General features: G+C 42.5%; 2 protein-coding genes across 3 annotated transcripts in view; one reads left to right on the top strand and one right to left on the bottom strand.

Moving 5' to 3' along the window:
* The first annotated feature begins 4799 nt into the window (after nt 1–4799).
* Nucleotides 4800–21464, top strand: NDUFAF1 (NADH:ubiquinone oxidoreductase complex assembly factor 1). Its single transcript, XM_032417816.1, has 5 exons — nt 4800–5078; nt 8564–9212; nt 13687–13872; nt 19987–20061; nt 20812–21464. Exons 2-5 carry the CDS (start codon nt 8640–8642, stop codon nt 20959–20961), a joined length of 984 nt encoding a protein of 327 aa, XP_032273707.1. The 5' UTR covers nt 4800–5078; nt 8564–8639; the 3' UTR covers nt 20962–21464.
* A 674-nt stretch (nt 21465–22138) lies between these two features.
* Nucleotides 22139–27664, bottom strand: part of NUSAP1 (nucleolar and spindle associated protein 1) — a 34348-nt gene continuing 28822 nt past the window's right edge. For both annotated transcript variants that reach the window (XM_032417814.1, XM_032417815.1), the window contains exons 9-11: nt 25818–25934; nt 24602–24710; nt 22139–23043 (exon numbers count right to left, since the gene is read on the bottom strand). In XM_032417814.1, the coding sequence (XP_032273705.1) occupies nt 22950–23043; nt 24602–24710; nt 25818–25934 (320 nt within the window). In that variant the 3' untranslated portion in view covers nt 22139–22949. The remainder of the gene's footprint in view (nt 23044–24601; nt 24711–25817; nt 25935–27664) is intronic.

Genomic DNA, 27664 nt, shown 5'->3' with positions numbered 1-27664 from the left:
CTCCTCTAAAATCAAGATTCTATGCAAGCTGCTTAAACTGTTCTCACAGAGAGTATGACCAACATTAATGTATAACCACTTTTAGCCTTTTAAATATTATGATCCTTGGAAGGTTCAATCTATGGCAAAATTTATACTAATCCTACTTCCCATATCATGCTTATTAATCTCAGGCTTTCACATGCTGACTGATTCCAGAGTAATTCATAGTTCTGTCTCCATTATCTAGGACTATTCTGTCCAATATGGTAGCCACTAGCCACATGTGGCTATTGAAAATTAAATTAGGGGCACCTGGGTGGCTCAGTCGGTTAAGCATCTGCCTTTGGCTCAGGTATTGATCCCAGAATCCTGGGATTGAGTCCCGCATCGGGCTCCCTGCTCAGTAGGGAGTCTGCTTCTCCCTCTCCCTCTACCCTTCCCCTGCTTGTGCATGCTCTCTCTCTCTCTCTCTCTCACTCTCTCTCTCAAATAAATAACAAAAATCTTAACCCATTTCCATCATCACAGAAAGTTCTATGGATTTAGGAGGTCTCTTTATTTGCCTACATTTCTCATTGGTCCACCTGGATGTGCTATTTTTATTAAAAGAGAAACTTGACCCAAAGTTGGTTAAGCTGTATACTTACAGCCCAAACTGGAGTATATTATTTAGGATTAGAGTCACCTGTGGGTGATAAACCTTAATTAGCAATTGCTTAAGTAGGGAAAAAATTTATTTTTCATGTTAAAGTCCAGATGTAGGCAATCCAGGGCTGTTTTGGTGGCTCTCATCCACAAAGTCCTCGAGCTCCCAGGCTCCTTCCTGCTTTCTACTCCTTCTGTGGGAGGCTGCCCTCATCCTCATGGTCCAAGATGGAGTTCTGTCATTTCCAAGTTCTACGCGTTAATATGAAAGCAAAGGGGAAGGTGGGAGAAGACACATGACAGCTGTCTTTTAAGGAAAGCTCCTTGCAGCTATCACAAGACAGTTCCACTCCCATTGGTAACTGCAAAAATAGGCGGGGAAATGTAAACTTTATTCACCTGTCCAGGTAAATATTCTATTGCAATAAGATGAAGAAAGAACAAGTATCAGGAAACAATGAGCAGTTTTCCCCTCAGGGCTCAACTGAATACTAGGATCAGGCCTGGGAATGCCAGTCAGAAACTGGAGCTATCAAGTCTGTCCAATTCTTGCACCCTGGCAAATGAGGTTTAGCCAGAAGCAGTTCAGGTTGAGGAGATTTGTGATGGTACGCTCGATGCAGCAGGTCTTTCCCAAATCCAAGTCAGGAAGGGACTGTGATAGAGCCTCCTGGCTTGTGACTGTGATTGTAAAGGAGAGTGAGTAAAATCGCCTCAGTGTGAGGCGACTGTCGTGCTCACATATTGGTGGGGGATGGACTGGGGTTACCTGCAAAGGAGTCAACTAAGAAAAAAGCCATAGAAAAAGAACATGCCTAGGGCGTCTGGGTAGCTCAGTCAGTTAAGCATCTGCCTTGGGCTCAGGTCCTGATCCCTAGGTCCTGGGATTGAGCTTCAAGGTGGGAGTCTGCTTCTCCCTCTCCCTCTGCTCCTCCCCCAGCTCGTGCTCTCTCACTCTATCTCTCAAGTAAATAAATAAAATCTTTAAAAAGAAGAAAAGACAAAGAACATGTCTGTGTTCAGAAATTTATTAAAGTAGCACCAGAAAATGCTTGGTCTTCATGCTGCAGATAGGAATAACCCCAAAAGAAGAATAGAACGTTTATTTTGTTTCATGGAAAATCTGCTTGAACACTCTCAGTTCTTTCTAATTATTTGACCCTTCTCACCTAGTAGTCTGGCTTCCCCATCAGGAGGGACTGTCCTGGGTCGATGGCCTCGGCTCTCAAATCGGGCCCATTCTTTGTTGTAGATGAACAAATGGACATTCTGGCTTGTTATTTCTCCTGTGAAGTTGCTTGGCATGAAGTAATCCTCTGAGTAAACAGATAAAATTAAGTTCCTGGATTAGCAAAGCAGAGAGTGAACCATGGATCTGTAGTGACACCACCATGATCCCAAACTCCCATGAGGTAATATTCCTTTCTGAAATACTTCAGTTCCTTGGCCTGGCTCATACCCTCATCATCCTCAATCTTGATTGGACTCCACTGAGGGATGCGACCACTGAATGATATTTTGAATAATATTGAAATATTTTTTGCTGACCTCTGTCACCACAGCCCTGAAGGTTTTCATGAAATTTCTCTTTTGTTTAGCCTCTTTAGGCAGTACCCACTCTGTGTGTAAAATTGTGCAGATTACTGTAGGAAAAAAAATATATTTTTTAAAGATTTTATTTATTTATTTGACAGAGACCTAGAGAGCACAAGTAGGCAGAGTGGCAGGCAGAGGGAGAGGGAGAAGCAGGCTTCCCGCCGAGCAGGGAGCCCAATGTGGGGCTCAATCCCAGGACCGTGGGATCATGACCTGAGCCAAAGGCAGGTGCTTAACCGACTGAGCCACCCAGGTGCCCCGAAAAAATATATTTTATTTTATTTTTTTTATTTTAAAGATTTTATTTATTTGACAGAGAGAGACACAGTGAGAGAGGGAACACAGGCAGGGGGAGTGGGAGAGGGAGAAGCAGGCTTCCCGCCGAGCAGGGAGCCTGTGGGGCTTGATCCCAGGACCCTGGGATCATGACCTGAGCCGAAGGCAGACACTTGACGACTGAGCCACCCAGGTGCCCCCGAAAAAATATATTTCAAAGTATATGACAAAAATCACTACTTCGAAGGTTTTTACCCTCCTATTCAAGAGAAAAGGCTTGTATGCATAAAACAATGAATGAGCAGTTTAGTCATGTTTATAATCTAGTTTTCACTTGAACATAATTAAGTGCCAGTGTCACAATATAAAGCATAAATATTATAGGGTGTCAGAAGGAGAGCAATCATTATGAGATGAACCCATTAGGGAAAGTTTTTAAGGAAAAGACGGGATTTAAGGTGTATTCAGAATAGGTGGAGTCAGTGTATCAATCAGGACCTACCTATTGGTTGCAAGTGGTAGAAACCACTCAGATTAATTTAGGTAAAAAGAATTTATTGGTGCTTAGAAATCAGGGAAAGACTAAATGGCCAAGCCATGGGAAGATAATTGATGCAGCTGGGCCTCAGGAACAACTGGAACTGGCAATATAAATGCTAAATGGGTCTTCTTTTATCCTCCCATTACTGTTTCTCTCTGCACCTTGATTTTATTTTCTCTTGCTGCAATTCATTCCCCCCCCCCCCCGGTGTTACCAGTTAGCTCATGAGCTCCGCAGGAGCCATCAGGGTTAAAAGGACTATTTTCCAGTTTTACTTCAGAAAAACCCTGGGAATAACCTGATCTACCTGACCGCTGGACCAATCAGCTAAAGTGGGAAGAGAAGAGAGTCATAAATCCTTGCAACCAACCGTTTGGGAAGCAGAAGAGGGAGAAATGCTGAGCAGAAACAATGTTAACTGATTATGAGGAGGAATGAGTGTGGTTTAGGCAGATACCAGCTGGGCTGAGAAACTGAGGATAAGTATGAATAGCATAGATGGAGTAGGAGATTATGGAGGGTTTAGACCAGTGGAATGTCTGGAGGCCAGAGGAATTTGGTGTTCAGCTCTGGGTGCCACGTTTTAAAGTGGAAAAAGACAAAGTGTTGTGTCCAGAGTAGGGCAATCAGTAGACTGAATGTCAGTTTGTATAAGGGCAACAGCTATCGGGGGATATATGGGTTTGGAGGGAAGGAGTGAAAGCTCGAAGATAGCAAAGAGAACTCAGTAGATTTAGGGTTAGTGAGAAGAGGTTTAAGGAGAGGTTTTACGGCAAGGATTTCCAGCTTAGAAGGATGTGGGCATTTACAGAAACAGGGAACATAAGAGGAGTTAGAGTAAATACACATTCAGATTCAGACATATCTAATTTGAGATGCCAGTGCTGTATCTCACAGCTGGAACTGCTGTCCAGAGATTGGAATTGTATGCTGGGATTTACAGAAGGAGATAAAATTGTACATAACTCATATCTGAAACTAGAAAAGAGGAAAGCGCAGTCTGGGTTTTGGAGACAACCCACATTTAAGGTTGTGGGAAGAGAGTCAGTGGAGGAGGCAGCTGGGGCAAGGTTCTAGAAGGTAAGAGAACTAGGCAAGTGTAGAGTCTAGAAAAGTCAAAAGCAGAATTTCAAGAAAGAAGAGGTGGTGGCGTGGAAACAAGTGGTGGAGGAAACTTGGAAAAGCCAATTGTGTTTGGTGAGGCCTTAACCTTGGAGAAGAACGGAGTTAACTGCCAGGGGTTACAATTCATTCAGATACTTGCTGAGAGTTTATTCCTGCTAGTGCAGTGCTAATTGCTGGGGACAGGAGGAGCAGCGCAGTTCTGGACCCAAGAAGCTCACAGTGTGGCAGAGAAGTGGGAAGTGAATGAATACTTAAGATACAATGTTGAAAATGCTCAAACTGAGGTGTGCACAAGATACAATATAAGTCCTGCGGAGTGGGCGGCCCCACTGGGAGGGACTGGGCGAGGCCAGGAAGGACGGTTTGCTGTCCAGGTGCCTGGTGGGTCTCCTAAGATTCCACGGGGGCGATTCCAGGGGATCGAGTCCTCTGAGGCCATGGATAGCTCTTAGGAGGTTGCGGGGAGTGGCGGCACCGGGGAACCCTGGCGCCCCGGGGTGAAAGGACGTTCGTAATATTTGGGTCCTATTTGAAAGATGCGAGGTTCAGATGGCAGCCTGAAGGAGGGATGCAGAAAGGGAAGGATCCTCTCTAAATTCTCCCCCACTTTCTCACACAGAGCAGAAAAGATCAGGAGGAGTGGAAGCCGAGCCCTTTGGGAGGCTAGTCGACCAAAAGCCTCAATTCGCCGGACTCCAGGAACCTTGTTACTCTGTTCCCGCCTGTACCTCGGCCGGAACTCTCGTGCCCCAAGGCTTGGTTCGGCGCCGGACTGGAAAAGCAGATGGACCCACACGAGGAAAGCGGAGTACCCGGTCGGGAAAAGCGGGGACCCGGGTGGAAGCCGCTCTCGGGCGCCGGCGGAGAGGCCAGCGGGCGCCGGCGGGCTGTCGGGGTGCAACAGCCGTAGCAGGTGAGGGTTGAGGGGGCTGCCTCGCCGCGGCATGGCCCGGACCGCTGCCCCGAATCAGATCGGGAGTTAAACACTGGGGCTCTAGAGTTTCGTTTTGCCTCTTACTAGCTGTGTGACCTCCAGTAATTTATTCTTGGAACCTCCTTTTCCTCGTCTCTGTAATCGGAATAATAACAGTACCTCAGGGCAGTTGTGAGGAGTCAATGAACTATACTTGGAACGGTTTCGGGCGCGTGGTCAGCCCTGGTATAAAGTCTTGACGACTACTCTCTTTTAACTCCGTGGGTTACGTTGCGGTCAAAAATGACCAACTTCAGCCCGGGGTCATCCAGTTGATGGGTTTTACTTTATGTTTATTGGTAAAAATACGGAACAAAAATTTATAATTCAAGCTATATTATTAGAGAATTAACAGCACTACTGAGGGCTTGGAAAATACGGTGAATAATATTAGAATCCCATCATCCTACATACGACTTTAAGGCTTTTTTCTTTTTTTCTCCCTCAAATCTTTTTTTGTCGGTACACTTTTATGTTTGTAATATTAGTATATATGCAATTTTGATTCCTCCTTATTTGCCACTTAGTGTAGCCTGCGGATGGGGTTCACGAGAATCATTTTTATGATTGTACAAATTCCATTTTATCAGATTATCATTTGTTTCCCAAATTCCTTTGTATGTAGAGGTAAAATTAATTAAGCACAAGCAGCGAGGGAAATTGAAATATTACCTATGATTCCAGGACCTCAGATCAACTAATTTTCCTGGTTCCCTTCTTTTTTTTTTTTTTTTGGCGGGGCAGAGGGAGAAGCAAACTCCTGCTGAGCAGGGACCTCCCCGCCCTCCCCCTCCCCCTGGATCCCAGAACCCCAGGATCATGACCTGAACCAAAGGCAGACGCTTAACTGACTGAGCCACCCAGGCGCCTCTACCATTGGTCTTAATAGAGCTGAGGTGATTGGCCATGGATGTGAGTAGAAGTTAGGTCAGGGAGTTGGGCCTTGTGTACTATTTTAGGAGTTTGAATTTCTGGGGGAGGAATTGCTGACTTATTATAAGGGGAGTGCATTTATATTTAGACACATCCCTTTTATTGCCAGGCAAAGGATGGATTGGGAGAGGTAGAGATCAGAGTCTGGGAGATGAGTTAGGACTTTGCTACTTAAAGAGTGTGCAGTGGGCCAATGACGAGAGCATCACCTGGGAGCTTGTTAGAAATGCAGAAGGTAAAGGATGTCTAAATTGAGTACCAAAGGATAAGTTAGCTAGGTAAAATCCACGGAGGGCACTCCTGGCCCGGGAGCAGCAATTTGCCAAGGCCTGAAACCCAGAGAGGGACTATCGGTTGGCACTTGTTGGACTGCAAGTGTTTATGGTTATTGGAGTAGAGAGTGGAATGTGACTAAGGTGAGGCTGGGGAGGTGAATGGAGGCCAGATCTGGAGGAGTCTTAGAGACCCTGTGGAGAAAATTGGGCTTTATTCTGAAAACCATGAGGGAGCCCTGGAAGGTGTTTTTTTTTTTTTAAGATTTCACTTATTTACTTGATAGCCCGTGCAAACACGCCTACAAGCAAGGGAAACAGGGGGAGAAGCAGGCTCCCTGCTGAGCAAGGAGCCCGATGCAGGACTTGATGCTAGGACCCTGGGATCAGGACCTGAGCCAAAGGCAGACCCCCAACTGACTGACCCAGCCATCCAGGCACCCCCCTGGAAGGGTTTTAGTCAGAGAAGATAAATGATCAGTTTTGTGTTTTAGGCCCTTTTAGATGCTGAGTGGAGGGATGAGGTAGAGGTGGTGGCTGCAAGCCTGGAGGCAGGAAGCAGAGTACAGTGATTTAGAAGAGAGAAAGTGGGGATCCATTTAATGTGGGGCATGAGGGAGGAGGGGCATTCTAGAAGGATGAGCACTTTTGTGTTTTAGTTAGTGGTCTGGGGGCCATTTTGATGTAGACTCTTGGGCAATTGAGGCAGGTAAGCCAGATTGTTGGATTTTGGCATTTTTGAGGCTTTTTGTTTTTGTTTTCAGTGTACTGTTTAGTTCCTCATTCAGCTCCATGTTCTGACTAGTGGGTGAATTTTTGTTTGTTTTTCCTCTCTCCTGGTCTTTGGGCCAAAACAGGAGAACAAAGAACTTGGCATTGCATATTTTATTCCTTTTAGGGGTAGCTGGAGTAAGTAGAAGAGAGGACTGTTTAGCCAAAGTTGTTATTTTACAAGAGCTATAGAACTTATTGCTGATGTTTTCTTGTTGTTGTTGTTTGTTTATTTAAGATTTTATTTATTTATTTGACAGACACAGCGAGAGAGGGAACACAAGCAGGGGGAGTGGGAGAGGGAGAAGTAGGCTTCCCGCTGAGCGGGGAGCCCGATGCAGGGCTCGATCCTAGGACCCTGGGATCATGACCTGAGCCGAAGGCAGACGCTTAACGACTGAGCCACCCAGGTGCCCGTGTTGCTGATGTAGAGGCAGCAGCACGTAGTAGAAGGACTTAAGGCTAGGGTTGTAGTTCGAGCTTCCATACTGATTAGCATTGTCAGCTTAGGCAAATCACTTCACCTCTTGGTATCTGTTTCCTAGAAAAAGGAAATATCTACCTGATTTGTCTTACAGGAGCCTTGTGTGCATTCAGTCAGATAATATATGTCAGGTGGTTTGAGAATATTAAGATTGGCATTGAAATGTGATGGTATTGGTGTTTTTGTTTAGGTTCTAGATTTGAGGAGCTCAGATAGTAACTGATAGTCCAAGCCTTGCTACTCAAAGTGTGGACCTTGAACTAGGAGTTTGTTAGACATGAAGAATCTTGGGGGTTTATCAGACTTACTGGATCAGAGAATGCTCTTATAGCCGTCATTCATTCCATTTGATCTTCAGAAGAATCCCTTCAGGTAGGTAGAGCAGATGTTAACACAGCCTTACCCCCGAGGAAGTGGAGACTTCAAAAGATTAATAGCTTTACCTGAGGATAAAGAGGTTGATTAGGTTTAACAGCCTGAAATTGCCAATATTCACAATACTCATAACCTAATAAATGGGCACGTTTTCTGACTCCATATGCAGTGCACACTGTAGTCCCTCTTTTTGTAGACGAAGTGCTAAAATGTCAGTTAGCCTAGGTCTGGAGTGAATTAGTTGAATATTCTATTTTAGGAATCAATGATTTCTTTAAAAACCCAGCATAAGAAATTTTCTTTAAGATTGACACAACCTTTTGAAGCGCATAATTGAATTATTTTAGGGTCAGTAATTAACTCCATGAATGGGGCCTGTGTTTCTTTCCCTTTCTGCGTTTTTTCACAAGGCAGAGGGATGCTTTACATACAGTGCAAACAATATTCTGCTCATAGTAAGGCCCTGGGTAAATGTTGACAGAACTAGAAAATAAGTTCCTGAATTTCACAATACATGATCTGTGTTGCATTTGAAATTGTGATGCATTCATTGCTACCCTGGTAACTGTTCAATGTCTCTTCTGTTCTAGGTGGAATTGGGCTATTTGCTGAAGCTTCTTTCCCTCGTAGCCCAGGGAGAAATTTAAATTTGGACTTTATCTTACCATGGCTTTGGTTCACAGATTTCTGAATGGTGCTTATATTTTCAGACATTGTCCCAAGCCAAGTGCCTCATGTCCATTTTTGGGTACTCGTTTTGCAGACTATTGTTCTAGTAGTCTTCAGAAACCCGTGGCTGCTCCTGGCAAAACCTCCTCTCAGAGGAATTCTGAAGGGGATTTGCAAGGACATCACCAGAGAGAAGTTGCTTTGGATATAACCTCTCCTGAGGAGAAGCCTGAAGTTAGTTTTGATAAAGCAATTAAAGATGAAATAAAGGACCATTTTAGGCGTTTGAAGGATGATCTTGTGAATCATTGGATAGGCCCTGAAGGCCGCCCTCTGCATGAGGTCTTGCTGGAACAAGCCAAGGTTGTCTGGCAGTTCCGTGGAAAAGAAGATTTGGATAAGTGGATAGTGACTTCTGATAAGACTATTGGAGGCAGAAGTGAAGTGTTCCTGAAAATGGGCAAGAATAATCAGAGTGCACTGCTGTATGGAACCCTGAGCTCTGAGGCGCCTAAGGATGGGGAAAGTGGCCGCAGTGGGTACTGTGCAATGGTAGCCAGGAGTCCAAGGGTAAGTGAAGCCCCAGAGCCTCTGTTTTCTAGTGACCTGCGGTGAATTCCACTGTAGCACGAACCAGAGCACATGGCTTTGTTTCTGTAAATGAACACACCTGGCAGGCCGTCTGGGCATGGGGTTAAGTAATGACTGGGCACAGGTGTAAAGCAGAAGCATAAGGGGGAAGTGGTTCCTGACCAGGGGGTACTTGTTTCTGGGCATCACTCTGGGCCAGGGTGGGGCCATTCTTATGTTTGAGGAGCCCTGAGAAGTCAGACATTTGAGCAATGATTTGGGGAGATTTGCATCTTCTCTTTTTTTTTTTTTTTTTTTTTTTTTTAAGTTTTTTAATTTATTTTTTGACAGAGAGAGACAGCGAGAGAGGGGACACAAGCAGGGGGAGTGGGAGAGGGAGAAGCAGGCTCTTCGCTGAGCAGAGAGCCCGATGTGGGGCTCGATCTCAGGACCCTGGGATCATGACCTGAGCCAAACGAAGGCAGACGCTTAACGACTGAGCCACCCAGGCACCCCAGATTTGCATCTTCTCTAATAGACCACAGACCCTGTGATGGCCAGGGTTCCTTAGAGAAGATGTAGGGTTAGCCTGTGGCTTTTTTTTTTTTTTAAGATTTTTATTTATTTCTCAGAGAGGGGGAGAGAGAGAGAGAAGAGAGCACAAGCAGAAGGAGAAGCGGGCTCCCTGCCGAGCAAGGAGCCCGATGTGGGACTCGATCCCAGGACCCTGGGATCATGACCTGAGCCAAAGGCAGATGCCCCTAAACTTTCTTTTTTTTTTTTAAAGATTTTATTTATTTATTTGACAGAGACAGTAAGAGAGGGAACACAAGCAGGGGGAGTGGGAGAGGGAGAAGCAGGCTTCCCACGGAGCAGGGAGCCCGATGTGGGGCTCGATCCCAGGACCCTGAGATCATGACCCAAGCCGAAGGCAGTCGCTTAACCAACTGAGCCACCCAGGCGCCCCGCCCCCAAACTTTCTATTTTAGAATAGTTTCAGTTTTACAGAAGAATTGTACAGATAGTACAGAAAGTTCCATATGCCCCTCACCCATCTTCTCCAACTGTTGCCATCTTATGTTGCTATAGTACATTTGTCACAACTAAGAATCTGACATTGGTACTATTAACTAATTCCAGACACTATTTGGATTCGACTAGTTTTTCCACTGTCCTTTTTTTGTTCCAGGATCCCATCTGGGACACCACATTACATCCAGTTGTCATGTTTCCTTAGGCTCCTTAGTCTCCTCTGGTCTGTGATAGTTTTCTAGTCTTATTTTTCATGAGGATTTGAGAAATCCTGGTCAGGTATTTTGTGGAATGACCCTCAATTTGGGATTTTCTGATGTTTTTTCTCCTGGTAAGACTGGGTTTCTGGGTTTTTAGGAAGAATACCACAGAGTTGAAGTACCGTTCCCATCCCTCATACCAGGGGTACATGCTAGCAACCTGACTTAACACTGATGTGTTCACCGTGATTACCTAGCTAAGATAGTGTTTGCCAGGGTACTCCATTAAGTTACTTTTTTTTTTTTATTCTTTCCATACTCTGTTCTTTGGAAGCAAGTTGGTAAGTGCATCCTACATTCAAGGCACGGGATAGGGCATGGGATTAAGTTGTATCTCCTGAAAGGGGTGGTATTTACATAAATTATTTGGGATTCTTCAGAGAGGAAGATTTGTTTCTTGTCCCACATTTATTTTAGGCAGTCATTTTGTATGGACTCGCACTTCCGGTTATAATCCAATACTATGTTATTTATTTTGTTGCTCAAATTGTTCTAGCTTTGGCCATTGGCAGGTCTTTCAGGTTGGCTTTTGTCCCTTTGCCAGGCCTCCGTTTTTTTTGTTTTTTAGCACTTTCTTACACTACAAGATGCTCTAAGCACATCTTGTATTTTCTCTGTCCCAACCCTAGAATTAGCCATTTCTTGAAGGAGCCCTGGTTCCCTTTTTTGGAGATCTGGGCGCTGGGTATGCTTGTTGCTACTGGGTAGACATTACTTCCAGGACCTCTCAGTGGACACAGCAGGAAATACAGGGATGTGTACCAACCCAGTGGAAACACGTCTGCAATTATTTCTATATCTGTAGTAAACTAAATATGAGTTCATACTGTGCTCTGACTCTAATCTAGTGCCATGTGGTTCATTCTGGGCCTCTCCCTCTTGCTTATCTATAATTTCCCTCTGTAATAGGGAGAAACCTGACTCCCATCATTTACCATCAGCTTACCTATTAATTTGACTCCAGTGTACATACAAAGCAGTTTCAGAACTTTTAACCTGTAACCCTGTGAGAAACAAGTTTACCAGCCAGAATACAATGTCGGTATATAGTTTCTTTTGTCTTTAGCCTTAGAGTTTCCAATCAGAACACTGATTTCCACAGTCAATTTGGTTGCCTCCTTTGTCTTACCGCCAACCTATGGCTTTTTGCAAATTTGCTGACCAGCTGTTGTTCCAGGGCTGCCTGGACAGGCCCTCATGCCTTGGCCTTGGCCACAGCCTCTGGATGTTTGCTTGGATATTGTGCTCTAAGGAGAAAGGCAAATGTTAGGAATAGTCTTAGGCTCCCTCTCTCCAGATAATGATGAGAAAGAAAGGTATGTGTTCTTGGAGAGACCTCTGCTTACAAAGATTTTTTTTTTTTTCAGTGCCTGAAATCCACAGAATGGATTTGGTCATTCTGCAGTAGAAAATAATTCTACAGCTAGATACACACTGTGGGGTATTGAAAATAGGTGATAAAATTTATTAAGTGTGCCCTGCCAGTCCTTGTGCTACTTTATATATGTGTGTGTGTGTGTGTGTGTGTGTGTGTGTGTGTGTGTGTATATACACACACATATATATATATATAAAACTCTAAGGTGTGGTCATCCTCATTTTACAGATGAGGAAACTGAGGCTTTGGGAGATTTAGTAACTTGTCTAAGGTTGTACAGCTAGTTGGGGCACCTGGGTGGCTCAGTTGGTAAAGCGACGGACTCTTGGTTTTGGCTCAGATCGTGATCTGAGGTTGAGACCTGCGTGGGCCTCCGAGCTCATGTGGAGTCCGCTTGTCCTTCTCCCTCCCCCTCTGCTCTTCTTCCTCACCCCCCACTCCTGTTCTCGGTGTGTGCATACACTCTATTTATTTATTTTTTAAGATTTTATTTATTTGTCAGAGCGTGCATGCACAAGCAGGGGGAGTGGCAGGCAGGGGCAGAGGGAGAAGCAGGCTCCCTGCTGCGCAAGGAGCCCAATGCTGGACTCAATCCCAGGACACTGGGATCACGACCTGCCTAACTGACTGAGCCACCCAGGTATCCCACTCTTTCTCTTTAAAATAAAAAAATTAAATCTTTGCGGGCATCTGGGTGGCTCAGACGGTTAAGCGTCTGCCTTCGGCTCAGGTCATGATCTCAGGGTCCTGGGATCGAGTCCCGCATCTTCTCCCTCTGCCTCTGCCTCTCTCTCTCTCTCTCTCTGACTTTCATAAATAAATAAATAAAAAAACATTAAAAAAAAAATTAAATCTTTGGAAAAAAAAATTATACAGCTAGTAAATAATAGTTCATATGTGAGCACTGCTATTCTTGAAATCAGATTATCTTTGAGACTGGTATAAATAAACACCTTTGTTAATTAACACTAAATTCCACTTTCCCTGAGAGAGACAGTTTTTAGTTAGTTAAGAATACAGATTTTGGAGTTAAAGGGCACTGGATCTACCACTTCTAGTTGAGTGCTCATTTTCTTCATCTGTAAGATGGAGCACAATGATATGATAGTACCTATCTCACAGGGCTGTGAGGATGAAATTATGCCTGCACAGTGCTTAAGATAAGTTTTCAGTGGATGTTAGCTATTGTTATAAAACAGCAGTTTTAAAACTTGAGTTCTTTCATAGTTTTCTGATTTATGGGAAGGCAATTGTCATGCCCACTCAGAATCCATTGCTCCATAGGACTGGGCGGGGGAAAGGTACATACAGTAATTTGTTTCCATTCATTGATACAAGTGAGTACCTACCACACGTCAACACTGTCCTGGGCCAATCACGTCTGGGATATTACCTTAGAAACATAAAACTGTGTCAGTATATATATATTTTTAAGATTTTATTTATTTATTTGACAGAGAGAGAGACCGCGAGACAGGGAACACAAGCAGGGGGGAGTGGGAGAGGGAGAAGCAGGCTTCCCGCTAAGCAGGGAGCCTGATGTGAGACTCGATCCCAGGACCCTGGGATCACGACCTGAGCCCAAGGCAGACGCTTAACTGACTGAGCCACTCAGGCGCCCCCTCTGTCAGTATTTTGTACTAAAATAAGAATCACCAGATTTATCTGTCTCCTTATGGTGGTGGAAAGCCAAAAAAGACAGAAAAATGCCTAATGGATCCTTTTGATGCTGCAAAAGATGATGACTCACATTTTGCTAATAGTGGAAAATGAGATGAAATTAATTTTCGTTTCTGTACCGTAGGGCCCTTTTGAGAGAAAGAGGGCTTATGATTGGTCCCAGTTCAACACTCTGTATCTCCGTGTACGTGGAGATGGTCGGCCTTGGATGGTGAATATCCGAGAGGACACGGATATAATCCAGAGGAAGAATCAAATGTACAGTTACTTCATGTTCACCCGCGGGGGGCCCTACTGGCAGGAGGTCAAGGTAACAGCACAAGTCTTTACTGTGTATGAAAATGAAGTCTTGAGATCATGGTTACACTGTAGTTTGTTTGTTTCACTTGTTTTCCTTATTAATCCCTCTTGGAAGGTATGGAAAGGGAAAGAAGGAAGATGACCTAGGGGTGAGATTTATATAATTGATTTTTTTCTTTCATTAATATAAATGTTAGTTTCCTAACCAGTAAATGTTTTTTATAAAGATGTGGCCAGTTCCATGCTAAGTCATGGGTACATCTCTGCTCTGGGCTCAAGTAGATGCTTAAGTTTCTGCCATATCCCCTCTTCCAGGCAACTCTACTAAAAAGGCTCCCTTAAGAACAATAAATGCTTCATATTTCACAATCATGAAATTTTTATTCCTTGGTAATAAAGTACTTTGTCAGAAGAAGCTTTGAGAAGTTAAAAAATGTTAACTTGGAGGAAAATAAGTAGAAATTCAGGGAATGAATTTCAACTGCCTAGTCTTTTTTTTACACCTACTGAAAGGTTTTTAATCCATAAACTCAAAAGAAAGTCCTCATTCTGCTTAGACTTAAACCTAAGGGTCATTCTGGATTCCTTTCTCCCTCATCCCACATACAGTCTGTTAGCAAATCTTGTCACCTATTCTTCTGAAATACACCCAGAGTCTGACCATTTCTGGCCATCTCTCCCACTGTCACCCCAGTCCAGGCCCTTAGATTACTACAGCAGCTTCTTTATTGATGTCCTTTGTTCTCTTGCCCCCTAAAATCCACTCTCCACACAGCAGCCAGAGTGATCTAAGGCATAATGCACATTACATCACTCACATGCTTAAAACCCTCCAGTGGCTTCCCCTTACATTTAGAATAAAGCCCAGACTCCTTAACATGGCCTACTGGGCCTACAGTATTGGACCCTGTCTTTATCCTCAGTCTCCCGCCTACCTCCCTCCTCCATACTAGCCCCTTTTCTGTGGGTCAGACCCAACAAGCTCACCTCCATCTCAGAGCCTTTGTACTTCTGCTGATATGCTCTTCCCCCATATCTTCACCTTCCTCTTTCCTGTCATTCACCTCTCAGCTCAAAATTCACCTCTGAGATGCCTGACCTGCAGCTGCAGTTGCACCCTCTAACCCAGTCACTTTGAGTAACAATACCCTGTTTTTTTTTTTTTTTGGTTTGCTTTTAAGATTTATTTGAGAGAGGAGTGGGGAGGGGCAGAGAGAGAGAGAGAGAGAGAGAGAGAATCTCTCTAGCAGACTCCCTGCTGAGCTCAGAGCCTGAAATGGGTCTTGATCTACGATCCTCAGATCCTGACCTGAGCTGAAATCAAGAGTCAGACACCTAACCAGCTGAGCTACCCACGTGCCCCTCTGTTTAATTTTTTCATAGAACTAATTACTAGGTAAAATTACTTTGTTCATTCACTTGTCTCTTTGTTTATTGTCACTTTCTACCCTTCTGCCCTGGAACATAAATTCTGAGAGCAAGGACCTTGTCTGTATTATTCATGGCTATTTGCCCTGGACCTGGAACAGTGGCTAGCATATAATAGGCACTTGATACATATTTGTGCACTAATAAAGAAACATAAAAAAATATTTATGTAACACTTGTATACAAATAATATATATACTGAATTATGAAAACAAGGATTTCATATAGAAAATTTGGAAAACAGCAAAAAGGAAAAAAAATGTAGTACCACTACCCAGAGGCAAACTACTTCTCATGTGTACCTTTAGATTTTTGTTTATACTTTTTTTTTTTTTAAAGATTTTATTTATTTATTTGACAGAGAGAGAGACAGCGAGAGCAGGAACACAAGCAGAGGGAGTGGGAGAGGGAGAAGCAGGCTTCCCGCGGAGCAGGGAGCCCGATGCGGGGCTCGATCCCAGGACCCTGGGATCATGACCTGAGCCGAAGGCAGACGCTTAACGACTGAGCCACCCAGGCGCCCCTGTTTATACTTTTTAAAAAATTTCTTAACAAAAATGGTATTGTGTCAGTGCTGTTTTATAACATATATTGTTTACTGAATTTTATATATAACTTTCTGCTGAAATATATTTTTACATCATTTTTAATTTCTGCATATTTTACTGTATAAGTAGATGAGAATTTACCTAGTTCATTCTCTATTATTGTACATTTAAATTGTTTTCAGAATTTTTCACTGTTGTACCAAACTCTGAAGTAAATATCCTTATTTTCTTAGGATATATTCTTACAAAGAACATTCCTAGAATAAATGATATATTTTTAAGGCCTTTGCACATTGCCAAATTATTCTGTAGTATTACCATTTCATTGTTAACAATTACTTTCTTCCCTGAAAATACATACAGTCCTAATCTTTGTCTGGAAAAAATAGTTGTTTGCAACAGCTCTCTTTAAATTATTGAGGAATGCGCGCCTGGGTGGCTCAGTCGTTAAGCGTCTGCCTTCGGCTCAGGTCATGATCCCGGGGTCCTGGGATCGAGCCCCGCATCGGGCTCCCTGCTCAGCGGGGAGTCTGCTTCTCCTCCCTCTCCTGCTCCTCCTGCTTGTGCTCTCTCTCCCACTGTATCTTGCTCTGTCAAATAAATAAATAAAATCTTTAAAAATAAATAAATAAATAAATTATTGAGGAAAAGTGTTGGGGAAGAGATTTTTTCTTTAATTGAAATATTATTGAGGTACAGTGTTATATTAGTGTCAGGTGTACAACATAGTGATTCAACATTTATATACGTTACTCAGTGCTCACCACCATTAAGTGTGGTCACAAGAGGTTTTATTTTTAAGATTTTATTAATTTGAGAGAGAGCACGTACATGAGCAGGGGGAAGGGGCAGAGGGAGAGGGAGAAGCAGACTCCCCACTGAGTGGGGAGCCCAATGCTGGGCTCGATCCCAGGACTCTGAGATCATGACCTGAGCCAAGGCAGACACTTAACCGACTGAGCCACCCAGGCGCCCAAGAGGTTTTTAATTAAGAGTTACTAATCGGTGTTTACTTGTTCATGAATAATTCTCCTGTAGTAAATAGAAGTGAGATGCTCAAATATTTACTCTGATTATAGAGAGAAAACAAAAATGATGGGAAAATTACATAGTTTACTGTCACTTGTAGAGAAAGAGCAATTGTGCTTCCTTTTCTTTTATACAAGATTTAATGTTCCTTCTTAGCTTTTTTTATCCAGCTTAAAAAAATCCAGGTAACTACCTTGGTGTAGACAGCGGTCTTAGAGAATCATGTGTCAAAAAGAAGAGATTAGTTTGAGGGGATGGTGCAGTATGTGACACATGACAAGTAGGTAGCCTTGATCCCATTTCCAAAATATGTTTTGTTTTCTTTTTTTTTAAAGATTTTATTTATTTTTGACAGAGAGTGTGTATAAGCAGGGGAAGCAGCAGGCAGAGGGAGAGGGAGAAGCAGGCCTCCTGCTGAGCAGGGAGCCCGACATGGGGCTCGACCCCAGGACCCTGGGATCACGACCCGAGCCGAAGGCAGACGCCTAACCATCTGAGCCACCCAGAGGCCCCTCCAAAATATGTTTTGAATAATGAGGTAGATGAAGTGCCAAACTAGGATGCAAAATGAGAAACTGATTGCGGGGGGTCCCCTCCAGGTTTGTTTGACAGGAATGCAGAGAGTAGGTGAAATAGGATGTGACCGTATATATGTATGTATTTATGATTTATTTAGATTTATTTATTTTAGAGTGAGTGAGCATGAGTGGGAGTGTAGAGGGAGAGAGAATCTCAAACAGACTCCATGCTGAGCGGGGAGCCTGATGCAGGGCTCCACGCAGCGTACCACCCTGAGATCATGACCTGAGCAGAAACCAAGAGTCCAGCGCTTAACTGACTGAGCCACCCAGGTGACCCTGGATATGACTGTATTTTAATCTGCTGTGGAAGCAATGTGATCTTGTATAGTGGTGGGTTGGAATCTGAGTTTTGAATCGAGTTTGTTTTTGTGTTAAGTGCTTTTGGTGATAAATAATCTGAACAGCACAATTTTTTTTTTTAAAGATTTTATTTATTTATTTGACAGAGAAAGAGAACACAAGTAGGCAGAGTGGCAGGCAGAGAGAGAGGGAGAAGCAGGCTCCCTGCTGAGCAGGGAGCCTGACGCGGGGCTCGATCCCAGGACCCTGGGATCATGACCCGAGCCGAAGGCAGACACTCAACCAACTGAGCCACCCAGGAGCCCCCACAATTTTTTTTTAAACATTTTTATTTTATGGTTCAAAAATCAAAATCTAAAATGATGTACAGTGAGAAGTCTCACTCCCACCCATGTCCCTGTCCACCCTTTTCCTGCCCACCCTCTAGTAGCCACTTTCAGTATTTTCTTTTGTAGCTTGGCAGTTTCATTATGTACAGATGAGCAAATGTAAGTACATACTCTTATTTTCTCCAGTTTTTTTTTACTCAAAAATAAAAATAGCATACTTTATGCATCTTCTGTGCTTATTTTTAAAATTTAAATCCTAGGGGTGCCTATGTGGCTCAATGGTTAAGCGCCCGACTCTTGATTTTGGCTCAGGTCGTGATATCAGGGTCATGAGATTGAGTCCAGCATCAGGCTCTGTGCTGGGCATGGAGCCTTCATAGGATTCTATCCCTCTGCCCCCCACCCCTCTAAAAATATATAAAATAAAATAAAATTGAAATCCTACATAGCTTCCATATCACTATGTGGAGTTATTCTCTATTTTTTTGTTATTATATGGAAATCCTGTAGTTGATTCCTCTAATAATAGATACTGGGTTGTTCCCAATTGCTAAAAGTTTATTAGTTTTTTTTTTTGAGGGGTTTTTAAAATTTGTGTTTATATTGTGGATTCTTGTCTAGATCCCCTTCACTAATATATTGTAGAGGTCTTCCTTCCCATTGTATCCTGTGTAGATCTGCATTAAGAAAATAGCTGCATAGTATTCAGTTGTATGCATGCACCATAATTTAACCGTACTCCTATTTTTCCTTTTTTTTTTTTTTTTTAGAAAAAGCTACATCTTTATGTATTTGTCAGAGTTTATAACATATAAGTGAAATAACATATAAGTGAAATTGGTAGGTCAAAGTTATGGCATTTCATAATCTGCTAAATATTGCCATTAGTTTTCTACATAAAACATTACCATAAAGTTAGCAGCTTCAAACGGCCCATGTTCATTAGCTCATAGTTCAAAAGTTCAATAGGTCATGAGTTGGGGCTCAGTATACCTGGGTCCAATGCTCAGGGCCTTAGAAGGCTGAAATCAAGGTGTCACCTGGGCTGCATTCCTTTCTAGAGGCTCTGGGGATAGGATCCACTTACAAGTTCGTTGTAGTTATTGGCCAGATTCAATTCCTATGATTGTAGGACTAACATCCTGGTTTCTGTACTGGTTGTCAGCTGAGCGCCCCTCTCAGCTCCTAGAAGCTGCCTGCAGTCTTTGCCATTTCACTTCTTCTGTCTTCAGAGCCAGCAGTGGATAATCTGCCCCCGAGGAGATGCTTTTAACCTCTTTTGCCAGTCAACCTATGGGCCCAAGTGATTAAGTTGGGCCTACAGAGGATAATCTTCCCTATATTAAGGTCAGGTGCTTTGGGACCTTCCATTTGCAGAGTCCCTTCTCAGCGGCAGAGGTTAGGGTGGATACCTGGAAGGTGTGTGGACACAGAAGGTGGAAATCTTGGGGCCATGGTGGACTCCTGCCTCCCAGTTGCGGGTCACCCTCTAAGAGTTGTATCAATCTACACACCTACCAGTAGTATACAAGTGTGCCCGTTTCTCCCCTTCCCCATGTTTCCATTGGTTGTTAAATCTTAGTTACCTGTGAAAGCTTTGTGGATACTAGTTTTTGTCCATAAATATTACAAATACTTTTTTCCTAATTTATCCTTTGTCTTTGCTGTCAGAAGTTAAATTGTACTCTTATCGTTTTTCCTTTGGGATTTCTGGCTTAGAAAGGTTTTCATCTGTTTTCTTCTAATACTTATTATTTTTTAAAAAATATATCTATGATCCAAATGCCTAGCCACTTGTCATAACTGCATATATTACAATTGTTAGAATTAAACTATTATCATTGCAATTCCATACAAATGCCTCAGCTGCTTATATTTTAGCTCTGAAGTAAATGGTTTCTCTTTTCAGATTCCTTTCTCCAAATTTTTCTTCTCTAATCAAGGAAGAATCCGGGATGCCCAGTACCAGCTTCTGCTTGACAAGGTAACATTTTCCTGTACTTTGACTCAGAACTGTTAACTTTAGTAAAACAAAACTCCCGTGAGGATGATTTCAGTCCATTTTTGAGGGTTGGCAAATGAAAGATGAAAATTCTTATCAAGGCCTCCCCTGTTATTCCACGCAGAGGTTGACTCAGACCTCTTCTGTGAGCCAAACCCCCCGCTGGGAGAGCTTTCACTATGGTCATCTTTTCAGCCTGCCTACATTTTATTTTAGCTCTAAAATAAAAGAACAGTATTCCAGTTCAGGAGGGCTTCAAGGAACCTCCATTAGACATCCATGCTGTCCTAACCAGTCTTAAGTGGCACTACTTTTTCTTTTTTTTTTTTAAGGTTTTATTTATTTGACAGAGAGAGAGACAGTGAGAGAGGGAACACAAGCAGGGGGAGTGGGAGAGGCAGAAGCAGGCTTCCCGCTGAGCAGGGAGCCCGATGTGGGGCTTGATCCCAGGACCCTGGGATCATGACCTGAGCTGCAGGCAGACACCTAACGACTGAGCCACCCAGGCGCCCCAAGTGGCACTACTTTAAAGAGAGGAAGAGAAAGTAGAAAGAAAAATCATCCCTGCACTTCCTCTTATGATTTGCTATATGGCATAGGAGAACTATGGCATACTTGCTCAGGGCTGATAGTATAAAGACCCAGTTATATGAATCACCTCATGGAACTTGAAAACTCCAGGAACAATGTCAGTATATGAGATTTTGATCAGTTTCTCTATTTTAAATGTAGATCTCTTCTATTGGATTCACTCTGGCTGATAAAGTGGATGGTCCATTCTTCCTAGAAATAGATTTTATTGGAGTGTTTACGGATCCAGCCCACACAGAAGAATTCGCCTATGAAAATTCTCCAGAGCTTAACCCAAGACTTTTTAAATAGAAATGGTAATTTTGTACTACCAAACTAAGTAGTAGTATTATCCATGATGACAGAGACAAAATAAAGTACTTCTTTAATGGCTTCCAACCAATGGCTGGTATGTATTCCCTGGGACAAATCTAAATGCTATTGTCAAGAGGGGCCACACAGAGGGAGACATAGCATGAACCTAGGTTCTAAGCTGTAACTTAATACAAGTCCTGATGCGGAGGTATCATGTAAAGAACTTAACTGGTTTGGGTTAAAATGATTCATTAGGAACAATTCCCCTACACACATAGGCATTGCCAAAGCAAGGAGTCCTCAAGATGACTGTTGATGTCTTTCTCCTACTCTATTCCTTGTAGGTTTCTTGTGTTTTCTAATCCATCATTTAAGGAAAGGAGATTGCTAAAGATTGCTATGCAATTCAGTGATTTTTAGTATATTCAGACTTGTCAGCTTTACCACAAGCTAATTTTAGAAAATTTCTATCTATCTATCTGTCCTAGAAGTAACCTTAACACCCCCCACCCCCAGGTATCTACTGCTCTACTTTCTCCATAGGTTTAGCTTATCTGGATATGTTGTACAAAGAGAACCATATGTGACCTTTTATGTCTGGTTCTTTTCACTTAGCATAATATCTGTGAGATTCATCCATCTTGTAACATTTTATTAATATTTTATTCCTTTTTAGTGCATCATCATTTTTAATTTATTAATGGACAGCTGGATGTTCTCTACTTTTTGGCTACAATGAATAATATTCCTGTAAATATCTGCCTAGAAGTTCTTATGTGGACATGTGCTTCTCTTTCTCTTGGGTATATACCTAGGAGTAGAGGGTCATGTGCGTCAATGTGACCCATGCCATTGTTGGGTAATGTGGTAGACATATTTAAGAAGCCATCAACCTGTTTTCCAAAATGATTAGATCATTTTACCTTCCTAGCTGCAGTTTATTTGACGGTGGTTTAATTGATGTGATCTCTGCTTCTCAATAGCAAAATGTGAGTTTATTCAGCACCCGGGAGTATGCCAATGTTCTGTGGGCTCGTGTATGTTTAACAGTAAGTATAACAGAGTTGGACATGTGCTGTGAAAAATACAAGAGGAAAACATGGTCATTTCTTAGGGTGAGAAGAGGTGGTCAGGACAGGATGCACAGAGTATAAGTAAACTTCTTAATCTTAGCTGGTCAACTCAATCATGAATTTATTTACAAAGAATCTACCACCATGAGAAAACATTTATGAAAATCTTAAACAGTATAAAGCTCTGAAGCTCCACTGAGGTGCAACAAACATGGCTATGAGGCTAAGCAACTCTAGTCTTTTCCATAAAGTAAGATGTAACTCTGACAGAGCATATTAATCCTTGAAGCAGCAATCCTCAGATTTCAGTATGGCCCTGTATATTTTTAAGGCTAGAATGAGCTATAGAGTTTTTAAGAATATATTGAGTGACAGAGGGCAATTCCATCAAGTGATTGGAACAAACGTGCATAGGTAACAAAACACTTCACATAGGTAGAATATTTATGCCATTACCAACCCATTTGGTTCCCTGTTTCATTAAGACGACTCGATCCTCTGGAGGAGGATGAGGTGGCTTTCTCAGCTTGTTAGTGGTTTAGGTTCTACTAAAGGTTGTGGTAGAACTACCTACCATCAGGTTAATGCTTCTGTCTGGAAGAGGATTCCAGTTCTGTCAGCAGAGGGAACTTGACATTAAAAATCTAGGTCAAGAATCTATAGGATGAGTCTCATTAGAAAACTGAATTGTACAGAGACTTAGATAAAAACCATTTCAAAGAATTTGTGAGCTTTACGGTCAATAACAACTTTCCAGGGATGTAGTATGTGAAGAGAACCACCAACACTACGTAGATAGTGAACACAAAGAGCAGAAAAAAGTCTTTTGACTAAAGTGGGAAAGACAGTAGAAAAATATTTACAATAAAGAAAGGGTTCAGAATAAAATACTATTTACAGGATGTTAAAAAATTAATCTTCAGCCATAATGAGGCCTCTTCGAGCTCCTAAAACCTTTGCTTTCTTCTCCTTCCGTCTTTGCTCATGTTGTTTCCGTTGTTCCTCCCTAAAGAGGGGGGCAGGTACACATTAGGGTCTAGTGAAGCTCCACAAAAGTCCACTTTAAGTACCTGTCAGACTAATGTCCAAGCTTAAACCGAAATCCAGTATACTTGTACAAAACACACTCTTATAGGATACTGTGCTCTAGCTAGTGGGCTGTCTATGGAAGCCACATCTCTAAGTCACTTGTGTTAAAGGGCTAGAAAGTGGTATTTTCCTTTTAATGTTAATGTAGCATTCTAAAATTAAGCATGGAACTGGAACAAAAGGCACCTCGGTACCTTAATTTGTTTATATATATATATATATATTTAAAAGATTTTATTATTTATTTGACAGAGACACAGCAAGAGAAGGAACACAAGCAGGGGGAGAGGGAGAAGCAGACTCCCCGTGGAGCAGGGAGCCCAATGCGGGGCTCGATCCCAGGACCCTGGGATCATGACCTGAGCCGAAAGCAGATGCCTAACAGCTGAGCCACCCAAGTGCCCTCCTTAATTTGTTTTAAATGAGAAATCTCTACCTTTGGAAATCAGATGTCAAGCTTAAAAATCCTATAGTCTGGTGAAGTGCTAGAACTAGGGTCTGCTGACCTAAGCCACTGTATGTTTCTGGAAGGGATTGGGGATTGGTAGGAGGGGTGCGGGAAGGCTAGGTTTATGTTAAAAAAAAAAAAAGGGGGGGGGCGCCTGGGTGGCGCAGTTGAAGGCTCAGTCTGCCTTCGGCTCAGGTCATGATCCCAGGGTCCTGGGATTGAGCCCCGCATCAGGCTCCCTGCTCCGCGGGAGGCCTGCTTCTCCCTCTCCCACTCCCCCTGCTTGTGTTCCCTCTGTCTTGCTGTGTCTCTGTCAAATAAATGATTTTTTTTTTTTTTTTTTAAAGATTTTAAGTAATCTCTACACCCAATGTGGGGCTCAAACTCATAACCCCAAGATCAAGAGTCCCATGCTCTTCTGACTGAGCCAGCCATGCGCCCCTATGTTAACAATCTTAATAGCAAATATAGTTAGTAAATGTCTTGGTGGCAGCTGGATATAGGCAAGTCACATGATGGGTAATCCTGTATCAGGATGGTTTCATGCAGGGAATCAACTCAACCAGGACCAGCTACAGCCCACAGCAAGCTCTGGCTTTGGTTTTCACACAGAAGGAAGCCTGTAAGGATCATCTGGGGATTTCTTCTGGGTAGGTCCTTGAAGCCTAATAAGCCTGGTTTCCCTGGGGCTGAAGAATTTACACCTGGGCCCTTGGATTGGCGTCTGGAGGGATATCCAGGTACACTGTTTGGGCTGGTAGGTCCTGTGAGAACATGGTACCCTTCTGTGTCACCTATGGAGCTTCGGAAACTGTGCAGCTGCTTGGGCCTCGCCTCCCAATTTCTGAATTAAAAACCACTGGGGGGGGAGGGGCCTAGGCACATGTATCTTCAGGAAGTTTTATGTGATTCCCCGACTACCCTTTCCTTAAACACCGCTATTACTGAACCTCTCTACCTCAGAGGCTTTGCTTTTATAGTCTTTCAAAATTAAAATTACTATAGAACTGGATAATTATGTACTCACCTAGTCTGGAGAGGAGGTTGTTTGTAAGTTTTCTTGTGGAAGCTAACTCTGTTTACATGCTCCTTCAGAGAATTATTTTCTTTAGATTGACCCCATGGTTTCAGCTTGCCTAGTTTAGGAGAGACAAAGATTTAAGAAGATTCTTCTACTTTTATTCCCAATTTTATTCTCTTCATCTGAGGCTATTTGCTTGCTATCAATATTTATACTTTATAGACATTTGCCACTATATTTCTATTAGTTTAATTCCTATTCCACAAATATAAATGATATAAATCGTATTTTTTTCCCTCTAAAAATAAGTTTTTTTTTTTTTTTTAAGATTTATTAAGAGAAAGAGAGCATGTGTGCACACACGTCCTGGAGGGGCAGAGGGAGAGGGAGAAAGAATCTCAAGCAGACTCTGCGCTGAGCACAGAGCCCGGTGCGGGCTCAGTCTCATGACCCTGAAATCATGTCGTGAACTGAAATCAAGAGTCGGATGCTTAACCAACTGAGCTACCCAGGCACCCCAGGAATTCTTACTATTTTAAAGCAATTCTAGGGACGCCTGGGTGGCTCAGTCCCTTAAGCATCTGCCTTAGGTTCAGGTCATGATCCCGGGGTCCTGGGATTAAGTCCCACGTCGGGCTCCCGGCTCAGTGGGGAGTTTGCTTCTCCATATGCCTGCCGCTGCCCCTGCTTGTGCTGACAAATCTTTTAAAAAAAAAAAAAAAAAAACAATTCTAGAATTACTGAAAGATCACATGAAGTATTGGTTGTTTTTGTTTTTAGAATTGGTATTTTAAATGGATATACAGATACTTTAATATAGGCCCAATTTATATGGGCATTTATATAGCCAATAAATGTCCCAGGTTGTTGGACAGGTGGATTCCAGCCTGGGACCCTTTGAAAGTAGTAAAGAAAATATTCATTTGCCCACAGACCAATTTCCAAGTTTCTTGATTTTGCCTGAAATTTTATTATTTCTTTGCTGTAACACTGATTAGAAGTTATGTCTTTGATTAACAAAAATGTAAGTGAATTGATTATTTAGTATTTGCTTAGTGGACAGTCTTTTAAATCATGGGTCATGTGGACCCAGGGGGAAGAAATTCTAGGTGGCCAAGTATGGCTTTCCATTGAGGCACTAGAATTTTTCACATCCTCAGATGTAGAACTATTTAATCCTAAATCTTTGGCACGTCTTGTATCTCAGAACATCTGCACGTACCTTTGTGTGGCTCATAGTTGAGGGGACGAGACAGACTTGCTTTGAGATCAAACACTGGCTTCTTGTTGGAGACTGGAGTCTGTGCTGCCTGAGTTGTCAATTTGAATGGGGTAACAACTATGAAACCGAGAAACAAAACCCCAGGGCTTAATTAGGAAAAAAAAAAAAAAGGCCTATACAGTTTTTTGTTGAAGTACCATTTCTCAGTCTTAAAAATATGATCTCTATGGACAGTCTCAAACATGAAGGTTTAAAAAGGAAAAGGGAGAAAAGAATAACTAAGGAAAGCTAACCACCAAGACTTGCTTCCCTTGTGAGTAGTTCCCCAAATAGTCTCAGTATTAGGATATTTCCTAGAGTCACCTGGGAGTTGAAAATCCTGTTTAAATAATTGATGGGTAAATGTTCAGGCCATGTCCCTGATATTTACCCTTTAATAATATGTTAGTAGTAACATTTTCAATCATACAGATATAAAGCCTGCAAGGAACCTCATCACATATAAATGAAAAGATTTGTGGCTCTCGTTGTTATTTATAAAAGCAGTTATTTAAAAATGTGAATTTTTGTACCATAAATATACCAGAGTGACAGGACTCAGTAAGCCAAATTTTTGCCAGTTGGCACCATATATTGGGCACATTTTATTAATTCTTTCCCATCACAGCTGTACTCAGGCTATTGTCGAATGTCAGCACTTGCGTGTGTATGTATGAATAAGCAACCAAAATCTAGGGCCACTTGGTTCAATGAGAAAAGCACAAAACCCCTGTTTGAAAGTGATCCCATTGTGTGGCTATCTGGTGCTGGCAGGGAGGGGAACACGGGCTGTCCACCATGCCGAGCAGAGTTTCAATAGGTACAATTCAGCCTGTCCAGTAACTGCAGCCCCGCTACACCCCAGTCCCTCCGAGCTCTAGAGAAGCTCTCACACGTGTACAGGAGACGTGGTTAAGAATGGTCATGACACTGTAACAACAAAAGCTGGAAATACTCACGTAGTCAATGACCAGTAAAACACAAATTGAAGTATATCCATACCAGTGAAAATGAACAAATTTTATAGCTCATTTATCAATATGGGTGATTCTTGAAACATTAAACTGAGTGAACGAAGCAAATCATAGGGAAAAAAAAAATCATACGATTTCCTTTACATAAGATTCATATCTGATAGTTGGGGGAAAAAACTATCCCATCCCAACTGGGCACACCCCTGAATTACCGTGAGAAAGCTCACAATATGGTAAGCATTTAGTTTCTGCCTCATGTTGTTATCTGTGAGCATTTGTGAGTCCTTCCTCATTATGAGGTAAGTGGTCTACTCAGTGACCCCAGCTCTCTGTAAAATAACACCGTCCTATCTTAGGCAAGTCCACTCCATTTGTAGCACTGCCCTCTGTCCAGGCCCCTTTCTTCCCTTACCATAGGAAGATTTAGAAGGTTACATGGAATGTTTGCTTGTGGTGTTAAGATTAAGGGCTAAGCTGGGAATGAGAGAGCTCATTTAGAGGAAGAATCACATAAATTTACTATTCCCACATCTGGACTCGCTTAAAATGTAGCTGTCAGCCTCACTCTTCTGTCTTTAAGGTATGAAGAAACCTTCATCGACTCTCCACGCAGATTATTACCGACACTGTTCTGAAGCCCCTGCTGGATTGCTCTAGTCTCAGGAGTTGGTGAGCCTTTCTATGTGATCAAGGCTCTTGCCTCATGTATTCGATAGGACTCTCAGGAGAATTGTGACATACTCAGTTCTAATATAGGCCTCAATCTGCTCGTTATATATATATATTTTTTAAACTTTGTACTGCTACTGCAGTATTCTTTTGAAAACCACCTAA

This window comes from Phoca vitulina, unplaced genomic scaffold (assembly GCF_004348235.1).
Source record: "Phoca vitulina isolate PV1807 unplaced genomic scaffold, GSC_HSeal_1.0 scaffold20, whole genome shotgun sequence".
In the NCBI taxonomy this organism is placed as follows: domain Eukaryota; kingdom Metazoa; phylum Chordata; class Mammalia; order Carnivora; family Phocidae; genus Phoca; species Phoca vitulina.
The sequence above is the reverse complement of the archived record's forward strand: the minus strand, read 5'-3'. Positions and strand labels throughout refer to the sequence as shown.